At 37.0% G+C, this 13,520-nt stretch overlaps 1 protein-coding gene across 6 annotated transcripts in view; it reads right to left on the bottom strand.

The window, feature by feature from the left end:
- Window positions 1–13,520, bottom strand: part of CENPQ (centromere protein Q) — a 33,703-nt gene that overhangs the window by 19,782 nt on the left and 401 nt on the right. For 3 of the 6 annotated variants that reach the window (XM_022582088.3, XM_022582089.2, XM_022582086.3), the window contains exons 2-8: window positions 9,230–9,372; window positions 8,416–8,470; window positions 7,015–7,135; window positions 6,358–6,426; window positions 5,678–5,807; window positions 627–746; window positions 399–473 (exon numbers count right to left, since the gene is read on the bottom strand). In XM_022582088.3, the coding sequence (XP_022437796.2) occupies window positions 399–473; window positions 627–746; window positions 5,678–5,807; window positions 6,358–6,426; window positions 7,015–7,135; window positions 8,416–8,470; window positions 9,230–9,372 (713 nt within the window). Of the gene's footprint in view, window positions 1–398; window positions 474–626; window positions 747–5,677; window positions 5,808–6,357; window positions 6,427–7,014; window positions 7,136–8,415; window positions 8,471–9,229; window positions 9,373–13,154; window positions 13,493–13,520 lie in introns of those variants that run through there. The other 3 variants (XM_089918636.1, XM_022582087.2, XM_089918635.1) reach the window with 3 other exon arrangements.

The raw sequence follows: 13,520 nt of genomic DNA on the forward strand, positions 1-13,520 counted from the left end.
TAATACCTATGGGAGTTCTTTGCAAAGGTAAGTTAGCAATGTGCTGTGTATGCCCAAATGGGACACAGTACTGTCTTAGGAAAAGTTGCACATGCCATTATCAGAAGCACAAACAAAAGCAGCTGTCAGGATTTGCTTCCAGAAACCCGTCCTACAGCCACGACTGCACAAATGTGTAAAGATATATGCGCAAGGATGTTCCTAGTATTACCTGTAGTAGCAAGAATTATTTATTTCCATCATCTTCACAAATTACTACATTATGGCACATCCATACAATGGAATGCTATACCGCTATTGACAAGAATGATTATACTTATACACTTATATGTATAATGATTATACATATATACAATTCGTAACTGGTGATGCAGTTAATATGGTAAATTGGTACTTACCTGAAGTATGGGTGCTTTGAGACTCTTCTGAGAAAGTTTGGGAAGAGAGAGTACCTCACTATCTATTTGAAACATCTAAAGTAGAAAAAGAAAGCTACAGATTATTTCATAAAGCTAGATTATTTCAAAAGGCTGACTTCTCTTATTACACTCAAAAGCTGTCTGGGTAGAATCTAATCATGAAAAATTATATCCAGATTCTAGCGATACTTTTTTTTAAACAATTACCTGTTTTACCTTCCTTTCCTCTTCTTCTACCTCATTTCTCAGAACATGAACTTTGTTCTTTAGGCTGTGAATATCCCCAGTCATTGACTCTACAGTCTCCACTATTTTATCTGTTTCTTCCTGCATCAGAGAGAGAAAGCTAATGTTTTAAATTAAATATACTATTAAATGAAACCCAAACAGCTATTAATATATAATACATATTTTAAAAACACCTTATATATTGAAACACTTCTGGAAGAAACTGATAATTTTCATTTTTCTTTCAGAAAACAGACTCCCTAGAAATTGATTTACCAATGGAACAAAGATGTATGTGAAGCTTTCCTCAAAAACTTACCAAAACTGCGGGCATCAGATATCCTGGAAGACCTGTGTGAATCTAGCAGAGCCCAAGGACTGATGGCAACAGGTACAGGAGCATTCCTTAAGCGGTATGTAACAGCAGAGAAACTCTAACTTTAATTTAGGAACATCTGAGTGCTATTTTCATTTGCCAAAAGAAAGAAACGCTGAACATTAGGGCAGAGATAGTAATAGAAAATGAGTGGCAGTTTCCCACCTAAAAAAATATATATATCTTATGGGGGAAAACAAAGAGAAAATAAGAAATGAATGAAATGAGTATAATGATATCAGGGGTGTATGGATTGCAGGCCACACATACAGTTAGCCAGCTTCCAGGTTTCTAAATGGTATTAAGTACTGCACTGCTTTCAAATCTAGTCCTAGCAACAGCCAAGGATAGCACTGCCCCTGGGGATCAGGGAACAAGTAAAGAAGCCACACAGAAGTCAAACAGAAATAATAACTCTTAAATCCTGCGGAGCGATATGGCTGATACTTACATCTACAACATTCTCCAAATACTGGAAGCCGAATTTTTACCGTCAACTACAGTAATTTTCCTCAACAAATATATTATGGCTTCTAGTAACCATTAAAAAAGGTACCTGCAGAGGTCTGCAACTGCCCATAGGCTGTTTTTGATCAGTCCAAGAGCTATGAATGGTTTTTACATTTCTAAAGTATGGTTAAAAAACAAAACAAGACTATGCAACAAAGACCATACATGGCTCACAAAGAGTAAAATGTTTATCACCTGGCCCTTATAGGAATAATGTGCTAATCCCTGAGTACCCAAGACTTTGGGTCTGTGAGCTACACTTATTAAACCAAATAAGGTCACATTCATGGGTTCCAGGCATTAGGACTTAGACATATCTTTTGGTGGGCCACCATTCAACACACTACAGAAGGGAATGAATAATAGCACTGAATGAAGGAAAGGGTTAATGTAATAAGAACTAAAATTTTTCAGTATAATTAAAAAAATTAATTTTGTTCCATTGCTTTGGTTATCTTTTTTGGGTATTCATACCATACCCATGCTGTGTCTTTTTTGCCAAACTTTTATATTTGTCACTTTTTCTCAATACCTTAAAAAAAAGTCATTCTTTCTTTTTGAGTCTTAAAATTTTCTCCTTACTTTACCTTTTATTTAAGTATTATTTGTTCTGTTCATTTGCTCATTGCTCCTTCTAATTTAGTCTGCATTACTAAAAGTTTTTTTTTCCTTTAGCTCTAATTCTTTCCTGAATTCCATAGCTTCATTTTTTATTATTTCTAATATTTATGACTTTTTTCATACCTTCTATTCTTTTTCTAAATTTCTTTCAGCTCACTTGGGAAATTAGGTTAGCATTCATCTGTTTTGTGAACACACATTTCTGGCATGCTTTTGTTGTCTGTAGAAATGTTACTTTTTGTCCTTCTTCTAATATTTTCTTATGTTAACTCTGGTTGTGAGATCCAGAGAGATTAAAAACTATGCCCCAGGGCTTCACTGGTGGTGCAGTGGTTAAGAATCTGCCGGCCAATGCAGGGGACACGGGTTCCAGCCCTGGTCTGGGAAGATCCCACGTGCCACGGAGCAACTAAGCCCGTGTGCCACAACTACTGAGCCTGTGCTCTAGAGCCTGTGAGCCACAACTACTGAGCCCGTGTGCCACAACTACTGAAGCCCGCACACCTAGAGTCCATGCTCTGCAACAAAAGAAGCCACCACAATGAGAAGCCCGCGCACCGCAATGAAGAGTAGCCCCCGCTCACTGCAACTAGAGAGAGCCGGCGCACAGCAACGAAGACCCAATGCAGCCAAAAGTAAAAAATTAATTAATTAATTAATTAAATGAATTAAAAAACAAACAAAAAAAACTATGCCCCAGCAGGTCCTATACCATCTTCTCGGTATCTCTAAAAGACTTTGTTCACCACTGCCTTTCCCTAGCACCAGCAGTGAGAGTTCAATGAATGTGTCCTTGTTGCATGAACACAACTTCTCTTACTGGTAACTGATACAGGTTTTGGAAGGTCATCACCAGCAGTAACTCTAGGCTGCAGTGCGAAAAAGCCATTCTAAGTAAGGCACATTGGAGAGATAAAACCTACAAACTCCTAGTTCAAAGACTCTTATGCCAATGAAGAACTCTTATGCCCAAAATGCCAACAGTGCTTCAACTGAGTAACTGACTGTCAAGCAAACATTAGACTGTTGTGATGTTATAAGAAATATACCTTTGATTTTCATCCCTGATTCCTGGAACAGAGCTTCCAAATCCTTGGCATTTTCTGAATGACTGAAGTGGGAGGAGTACTTTTGGTGATTCATAATAAGCCCCTTTCAACCATACGGGAATTTATGCTAATGAATAACTCATAGAAGATGGAGGCTGGTTGCCAGAGCAACCAAAATCCTGTGATCAGAGGGTTGGAACTTTCAGCCTGGATCCTTGATCTCTAAGAAGGGGAGAGGGCCTGGAGATTTAGTTAATAATAGATATGCCTACATGCTGAGGCTTCCATAAAAACTCTAAATTACTGGATTCAGACAGCTTCTAGGTTGGTGAACACATGGAGGTGCTTGAACAGGCATGGGAGTTCCGTGCCCCTTCCCATATACCTTGCCCTATGCATCTCTTCCCTCTGGCTGTTCCTGAGTTGTATCCTTGATAATAAACCTGTAATAGTAAATAAAGTGCTTTCCTGAGTTCTGTTCTAGCAAATTATAAAACCGGAGGAGGAGGTCATGGGAAGCCCCGATTTATACTTGGTTGGTCAGAAGTACAGGAGGCTTGGCCTTGCACTGGCATCTGAAGTGGGGGCAGTTCTGTGGGACTGAGCCCTTAACCTGTGGGGTCTGTGCTAACTCCTGGTAGTTAGTGTTAGAATTGAATTGTAGGACACCCAGTTGGTTTCCACAGAGAAGTGGAGAATTGCTTGGTATGAAAACCCCACAAATTTGGTGTCAGAAGTGTTGCGAGTATAGAACAACAGTTTTTTCCATTTAAGTCTATTTATGCTTTTGGTACACGGAGATCCAGTTTTAGGTGTAAAAGAGAAATGCCTCCCAGCGTTACAAAAATCACACTATCATTTACTGTCTCTGATTAAAGACTATTTACTATCTCTGATTTAGTACTTTATGCAAATATTAAATGTTAAAATAACATTTACCATTATTATACTTTAAAACCTTTTAAAATAACCTTTAAAAAAAGTCAAACTCATAGAATCAGAGAGTACAGAAGTGATTGCCAGGTGCTGGGGGCGGGTGGGAGAAACAGGGAGAAGTTAGTAAAGGATACAAACTTGCAGCTAAAATGAATAAGGTTTGCGGATCTAATGTAAAACATGGTGACTATAACTGATATTACATAACTGAAATCTGTATTATATAATTGAAAGACAGTAGAACTTAAATGGTCTTACCAAAAAAAAAGTGAGATGACAAGGGAAATTAACTAGATGGGGGAAATCCTTTCACAATGTATAGTTTTATTAAATAACCATGATGTACACTTTAAATATCTTACAATTTTGTCAATTATATCTTAGACAAAGCTGAAATTTAAAAAATAACCTATATTAATGTTATCCAACTGTTCATTAACTGGGGGAGCTAGGGTCAGTACTGAAAATATACTCTTGCAAAGTAGTAACATTGGGATGAAAGTTAAATTCAATCGCATACAATGAAGAAAGTGACGCAACCACTAAAAAATACCACTCTATAAATTTAGAATATATGTAGAGCTGTTGCTCACAAATAAATCCTTTCATTGTTATTCTCAATCATACGGAAAATCTGGAATGACCTATTTGTGAATGGTGAGTTATTAGAAATCGTTAAGGATGCATTCCTTGCTTAAACTACCACCACCTCGTATTTACTAACAAAGGTTAACAAACTTATTGCTTTACAAAGTTGAGTTGCTAACAAAGACCATATCTACAAACTACTTCAAAATGGCAAACGGATATGTGGTCCAATCTGTTTTAGTTTTAATAAATATTTAATAAGCTCCCGAGGCTGCTTTTCTTAATTGTTCAAGTATCCACTAATTAAAAGCCTGCAGTTTATCATGACAGCTAATATTATCTCCCACTATCTTCTACAGAATAATGATTAAGAATCCCTTGCCCTGAAATCGGACTAATAGGTTTGCATCATAACTGTGAGCACTCTAAGGTTCAGCTAGAAATGCCAATATGTCTCTTTTGCACACTTGTAAAATGTGAAATATAGCACAGGTCTCTTTAAGTCATTAAGGGCTATAACTGTAAAGTGCTTTGAACAGTGACTAGAACATAGAAGGTCCTCATTACATGTTATCTATAATGATTATAAAAACAGTAATGATGATGACTGTGTTCTTCTTGCCAATACAGTAGCATATACAGGACAGAAAAACTAATATAATGTGTTTTGAAATGCTACAGCATTTAGTGATGAATTCCTATAATCTGATATTTAAAGTCTGATGAAAAAAATAAGACTGCTACTTAATTACAAATATATTAGAAATAGTCTTAATTTTAGAGGCCCAAAGTTCAGGCAAAGTTTTTGCTTTGTTAAAAATAAAAGTTAATGAAAAACCTGGTCCAAGATCTAGTATTTGTTATTTGAAGAATATCATGACAATTTTAAAAACTTTTTGGTCTTTTCCCCCTTCCCCTCTAAAGAAGAACTCCCTGTTCAAACTTCATACCTGCAATAATGCCAGACCCTCTTCATTAGCTCTGTGCTGTGCCCTTTCCATTTTCAGTAGACTTGACACATGAGTTAAATCTTGCTGCTTTTTGGGAGGGACTTTCAGGGTTTCACACAGTTGCAGCAATCTTACGGATAGAATAAAAACATAACTTTATTTTTGAGTATCATTAGTATCATTTTTGTTTTTTTGTTTGAAATACTGTCATCCTCTTTTTTCTTCCCTCATACTCCCAAGGGCTGTAATGTTCGTTTTTTTTTAAAATAAATTTATTTATTTTATTTATTTATTTTTGGCTGCGTTGGGTCTTCATTGTTGCACGCCAGCTTTCTCGAGTTGTGGTGAGCAGGGGCTTCTTTTGTTGTGGAGCACTGGCTCTAGGCACGCGGGCTTCAGTAGTTGTGGCACGTGGGCTCTAGAGCACAGGCTCAGTAGTTGTGGCGCACGGGCTTACTTGCTCCGCAGCATGTGGGATCTTCCCGGACCAGGGCTCAAACCCGTGTCCCCTGCATTGGCAGGCGGATTCTTAACCACTGCACCACCAGGGAAGCCCTGTAATGTTCTTTTATTAACAGTGGCTAATCTTAGCAATAAGTCACCCCCGCAAATCCCTGACAAATCATCATTTAACCTTTCAATTATATTTCAATCATTTTTTAATTGCATAACTGTATTACCTTTTCTTTAGGAAGTTCAGATGATATTGAATTTTTTCATTTTCTCTAATACTGTTACTCAAAATTGCTCTAGAAGAGAAAAAATAGGGATTGAATAAATATTAGTTTGAAACATAACTAGTATAATCTGTTTACTTTTTCTCTCTGATATCTTTCAAGTACCCCTTTTTACTAGCCAGGCAGAATCAATCACTTTTTCTTTTATGTTAAATACATTTAAAGCAGAGGAATAATCTAAGTTCTTTTTATCACATTATATTGTTGTAATTAATTTATAGGCCTGACTCTTCTGATAGATTTCAGCTCCCTGATGGCAGAATCCTGTCTCTGTATTCCTTTTGGCATGTTAGCTTCCACATAAAGTGTTAATTTGAGCTAACTTCTTCCTAAAGTATCCCTCACCAGAAAAAGTTGTAGATAGCAGATCAAGCAAAGATTTCAATTTTATTCCACTGATGAAATTCCAAGTTTCTGAAATTAATAAAGACATTTTTGCCGAATGCTACGGCCATCAGAAGACATTAAATAAATCTTCTTGCAAAAGAGAAAAACACTCTATCACCATAAAGTAGATAATAACATTTAAAAGGATACTGTCTATAGGAAACATATAAGCAGAAATAAAGAGAGTGAAATGGAAAAAAGTTTCATACTCACATTATTACTGATTCCATCATAGTTTGCAAATGTTCTCTGCTACTCTTCGAAAGAGGTTGCCAGGTTTTTCTCTTGTGGGTTGCGATCTTTACCTGTTTTAGATTAGCATGCTTTGCTTGTCCTGTCACCAGTGAAAGAAGAGACTCTGGTTTTTCTAGAAGTTTGTATGTTTTTACTTAAAAAGTGATTCAAATATAAATTTATCTAAAAGAGCTAATGGAATTATCAGAACCAATATTATGAAGCTGTATAAACTATTTAATTTCCTTTTTATTGCATAGCCATAACAGGCCAGGTGTTGAATATGAATATGCTATTGTTATGTTAACTAAAATACTATTAAGTGATGTTGCGGATACAAACTCAAGACAATCTTAAATAAAGAACCAAGCTACAACTATTAGGATTCAACACAAAAGTCTGGTTCTCAGAAATGACCTGAATTAAAGGGCTTCATTGAGAAGACTAGAAAATGATTTCTGCCAAATGTTGGATGGCAACTGAACCAAAGGAGATTAACCAAACCACAAACAGATAATCAGTGTCTACTAGGTTGTTGATATTATTCTACTTATAAAAAATAAACAAAGGGGCTTCCCTGGTGGCGCAGTGGTTGAGAGTCCACCTGCCGATGCAGGAGACAAGGGTTTGTGCCCCGGTCCTGGAAGATCCCACATGCCGCGGAGCGGCTAGGCCCGTGAGCCATGGCCGCTGAGCCTGCGCGTCCAGAGCCTGTGCACCGCAACAGGAGAGGCCACAACAGTGAGAGGCCCGCGTACCGCAAAAAAATTTTAAAAAATAAACAAAGGAGGTACACTATTGGCTCACATGAAGATTAGTTTTGGAGAGAAGGGAGATTAAATAATTACATTTCAGGTATGCAAAGCATTACAAAAGAAAAAGTCCAGTGCACTATGGAAGTATAAAACCGGAGGACCTAACTTGGTCTAGGGTGACGAGAGGTAGAAAATTCTTCCATGCCGAAGTGATGTTTAAGTAAAGATGACTATTCCAAACTAATTTACTCCAGACAAACTTAGTGGTTCCAATCTAATCTAAATAGTGGTGGCAAAACAGAAGCATATTTGTCTCAAAGAGAAGTCAGTAGGTGTGTCTGTATATCACAAATCAGTAATAATTCAGACTGGGGTACACTTTGAATTTCTCTTGCTCATTTCAACTTAGAGCCCTACACAGTATTTTGCTACAGGTGGTAAGTAAAATTGCAGTTGACCAAAAGAACTGACCAACCAGTACTACTTATTCTTGCAAAAATAAGAATGTAACTGTTTTTTACTGTCTTTTGCTTATGCAGAACTCATAAACAAGATGCTGAGAATTTTTTCATAAATATAGATAGCTTGGGAAAGATAGGTTAAACAAGACATAGAAAAGGAATACCTTCAGAAGACAGGTGTTTTGGATGACTTTTATTTTTTTTCGCTGTGTTTCTAACCTAGAGGGAAAAACACATGTGCATGCACAAAGAATTAAACATTAGACGAAAAGATACTGCTATTGCAATAGATTTGTCATGTACGTTGGAGAGAATTCATTTACCTTCTGGCAAGACAGAAAAAAAGTATATTGCTACTTCTAACGAAAAAGGATGTGTATTTATCACAAGCAGAGGATATACTAAAGCAATTCCTGAACAATGGTGATAAAGTATAATAGAATTTCATATGGTGTCAAAGAATGTTTTAAAGAAATCATACTCATCTTGCCTGTGAAATAGTGTTATATACTTTTCCTGAAAAACAAATATAGGCATTGTCTAATACAGGGTAAATAGAGAAAAAATGTTGATTATTTCTTTTATGGTAGGAAGAAGCTAATTCCTCCGAAACTAATTTTTCTCTATGTTAATAAAAATCTCCTCCATCAATTGACAGATTCTCTTGTCTTTTAACATTTGAATGCCATAGAATCTGTATACTATATTCCCAGTCTTCCTATTTAAACACCTTAGCAATGCCCCATCGCACTTCTTCCCTAAAGAATTCTCTGATCAATATCTTTAGAAATTGAGGTAAACAATTTTTATGTGAGAACTTTTACAACCCATGTTGCAACAGCTCCCATATAACAATATATGTGGAATATGAATTACTATAATTTGTAGTAAAGCTGACCTTTAGTCTTCACATATTCCTTTACATAGAACAGATACTTCTAATCAGAGTCCTGAATGATAAACTTGATATTTCATTACCTCTTTCTCTGATAACTCCGCTTCTTCATTATCAATTTTTCTTTTTGGATTTCTTTTTAAATGTTGAGACCTTTTCTTAGAAGGATTTGCTTTGCTAGACATCTTGATGTAAACAGAACAACTATAACAGTGCTTCAAAATGTCTGTAAAGATGAAAAGAACACTAAAGACTTGTTTTATTAAAAACACTTTGTTAAAAAGACTACCTATAAATGTTCCAAATTTGCCTGTAAAAAAAAATCATAAAGAAAGTTTTGGGATAGTATTGTGTGTTTTTAAAACATTTAAATATATTTTAAAACAAATAACATTGGTTCTCATTAGAGTAAAGATATCTAATTCAATTTCATTCCTAAAAATTTCTTCCATTTGTATGGCAATAAAAAATCTTATATAAAAACACTTTTACACCTCTTACTTTATACTCCCCCATACAATAACGTTATCTCTATATTTAAATCGAAGAAAATGGAAATATATAGTGCTAAGTTATTTTACTCTGGTCACAGATAATGTCAACTCAAAGAATAACATTCAGGCCTTCTTATTTTAGGCTTAATGGATTTATCATTCAACTTAACGTCAAAGATGGGAGACGGTAATTTTTAGGATTATACCATGAATCTATGTTGTAGAAATTCATGTGGTAAATTCACTCATAAGGAATTAAGAATTAAAAAGTTAAGCTTTAACTTTTACTGGGTTATGTGCATTTTAACAAAAGCACAGAAGTATACTGATTACTCTGTCTTCTCACACATTACAAAACAGGCACTGGAGTGGGGATGAGAATGTCAATGACAAAATTTAGAAAAATTCCCTTTCCCCATTTAATAGTTCTTTATCACGAAACTCATTTCTGCTAAAAGAAACAGAGGAATAAAATATATATTGCTGCATTAGATCATAAAGAGCAGATAGCTAAGAAATTACGTACACGTTTGGTATAGTACATGTGAACACAAACCCACATACACACACACACAAGTATGTGTGGTGTGTACATTATATATACATATTTTTCTAGACATATAGAGTTAGATATATAGAGAAACCAGTCACCATTCCTTTTCTAAAAATTCAGAGTTTATCACATTACTACAATTTAAATATACATGCAGATTTAGAGACAGACAATAAAGTGGGTACTCTGGATAAATCTATTCTCTCAAATTTTAAAAGGAAAAGTGCAAGCTTTTCTTTTTCCCATAAGACAAAAATAGTGGGAAAGAAAGAATTAACTGAAAGATCACATACCATACTTGGAGACTACATGTCAGATCAGTTACAAAAAGCAGTGGAAGCTAAAATACACTTTACCCTGCTTTTGAACAATGTGGCATCTTATTCTACACCCAGTCTCCTCTGTTGCATTCCTGAAATGTCAAATTCTCTCAACTTGACATCCATGCCATATACTTCCCCTACTTAAAAACCAATCCATATGAGAGTTTTGCTTGTGGACCTCTCCTGGAAGGACTGCCATGTACAGTACAGTTGTTCACTGAAGAAGAGCATCCGGGTGAGAGAACAATTGAAGGCTGAGATTTAGTCCTCATTCCATTTAGGAGACTAAAAATGGTGCAAATTCCTTCTCACTCTTGTTATTGAGAGGTGAAGTATATGTCCCCTTGTCTTAAATCTTACAGACTGTGCAGCGGTTTGAGCAGTAGAATATGGTGGAAACGATTCTGTACCAGTTTCCTGGCCCAAATATGAAGAGACTAGCAGCTGCAACTTCCCCTTGCTTGGAATATTTGCTCTTGAAACCCAGCTAGCACGCTATGAGGAAGGCCAACACGGAGAGGAACTAAAAACCCAGGCAAAAGCCCCAGCTGAACTCCCAACCAATAGCTAACACCAACGATTGCCAGCCTTGCGCATGTACCTGAGCCGATACACTGCAGCTGACACTGCGTGGAAACAACCCTACCAAGTTGTTTCCAATCCCAAATTTTGGAACAAGATAGGTAATTTTTTTTAATTAAAAAAGAAAAATCCTTCCGTAATACCTACCTTATAACATCCAAACTCTTTACCATAACACTTATAGTCCTTAACAATCTAGACCTGCCAAGCTTTCCATACTTCTCTCCCACTACTCCTCAATTGCATCTCCCTCTCCAGATAGACTGGATTTCCGGAACACACTTTGAGTAGTGCACATACTCTACCCGAGCTGCTCTCTCCTGTCTGTGCCCAACCTCCTCTCAGGTCATGAGCCACCTGCACCTGAAAGCCTTCCTAACTACTCCACCTCAACGCTCTCTAAAAGTCTGTGGGCTCTTACGGTCTCTTTCATTTGGCACTTATTTATAGCTTGGTTTTGTTCATCGTTTTTCTTGATATTCTTTATTCAGTAACATGTAATTCAGTGCTACTCCAAATTTGATTTACAAACTGTTTGTTACAGTCTTTTAAAGTACAGACATTAAAAGTATTCATTTAGAAACTTTTATGGCAATTTGACAACAATTTTATGTATGTTAGATCTGGCCAAAAAATAACTGGCTTTGTTTTTTCTTTTTGTTTAATTTTTCTAATAATTCATAAAAAAAGACTTTCTTTTTTAGAGAAGTTCTACGTTTACAGAAAAATTCAGCAGAAAGTACAAAATTCGAGCATACCCCCCCCTTCCCTACTATCAACATTCCATACCAGAGCAGTGCATTTGCCACAGTCCCTGAACCAACATTGACACATCCTATCACCCAAAGTGTATGGTTTACATTAGGGCTCATTCATGGGTTTGGCTAGTATTCAGTTTTTTTAAAATTGTATTTTACAAAAGTATCAGTTGTGACTGATTAAAAATTAAAAAAAAAAAATTGGTCCTTTACCACAGACAGTCTGAAAACCTCTGTTTTCACTGATACCTACTTGAGGTAATTAGCCATACTGCAGAAAGTTCCTCCACCTCAGCACTATTAACATTTTGCATGGGATAGTTCTTTGTTATGGGGGCTGCCCTGGGCACTGTGGGATGTTTAGCTACATTCTTGATCTCTACCCACTAGATGCCAGGAGCCCCTCCCACTCCTCCAAGTTGTGACAACCAAAATTGTCTCCAGACGTTATCAAATATCCGCTGGTGCAAAGCTGCCCGAGGTTGAGAACCACTGCCAAGAGCCAGCCGGGGATGAGGACAAATTGCCCAGGTTCCAAATCCCAGCTCTGTCATTTAACTAGCTGTATAGCCTTGGGGAACTAATTTGCTCACTTTCCCCACGGCTAGAAGTATCAATATCAAAGGCTTTTGTAAAGCTAAAAGGTTGTACAGAATACATAAAGTGCCTAGAACTTGGGACATAGTAAGAACTCAATAAATAAAATAATCTACTGTTACCATTGGGCTAGTTGTAGCATATACAAAAAGGAAGAGTAAACTTTGGCCTGTTTTGGATCCACAGGAAACCACAGGCTAGTGGTAGTAGATAGAGACATATGAAAACAATTCCTATGTATATTCAATTATACACAATGCGACAAATGTTACGAGACAAATGAGTGAATATCTCAAATTGGTGTGGGTATTGGGGGGGGGACATACAGAATTCAGAGAAAAAAGTAATATTTGAATTACATTTTGAAATATTTAGCCAGAAGGAAGGGAAGTAAAGCATTTGAGAGAAAAAAAGCCCGTTGGCAGGACACTTCAAAAGAAACTGGTCTGTTCAGGGACAGAAAAAATTCAGAGAGGCTTTGACATGTACGGGAGGAATGGACAGAAAAAAAGACTGGAACTGTAGTTTGCAGCCAGACTATATACTGCAGTAAAGAATGTATTTTTTACTCTGTAGGAAACAGGGAAATATTCTAGGTTGTCTTGTTTTCTTTGCCAGCGTGCTGAAACTGGTGGAAGCCACCAAGCTAGACCTCTGTATGGGCACAACGTCTGGCAAAACTGCAAATACACAATGTTTACCTCTTGACAAATGAGGCCTCGGGGTAGCGAACGCTGCCGACACAGCTTCCTTAAGGCTCAAAGGCACTCATCACTAAGGCTGCACTTCGCCCCACGACTGACTGCGGGAGAGGTTAAGGAGGGAGAACAAGTATTACAATGATTCGGGGAAAGGAGGGAGGAAACATGAGTGGCTTCACTCCCTCCTTGGGAATCAAATACCACTTTTTCAATCGCTGGCTCCTTAGGGCACACCTGTTCGGATCTCCCTGCTCTTTGAAAACCACCTCAAGCTCCTCAAACACGACTCGCCGAGTTTGCCACCAACGCGCCGGACACAAAACTCATCCCCAAACTGGAGCCACCGTCAGGGAAAGCGCTTTCACT

This window comes from Delphinapterus leucas, chromosome 10 (assembly GCF_059928025.1).
Source record: "Delphinapterus leucas isolate spDelLeu-1000000601 "Yukka" chromosome 10, BTC_Dleu_Yukka2, whole genome shotgun sequence".
Lineage (NCBI taxonomy): Eukaryota > Metazoa > Chordata > Mammalia > Artiodactyla > Monodontidae > Delphinapterus > Delphinapterus leucas.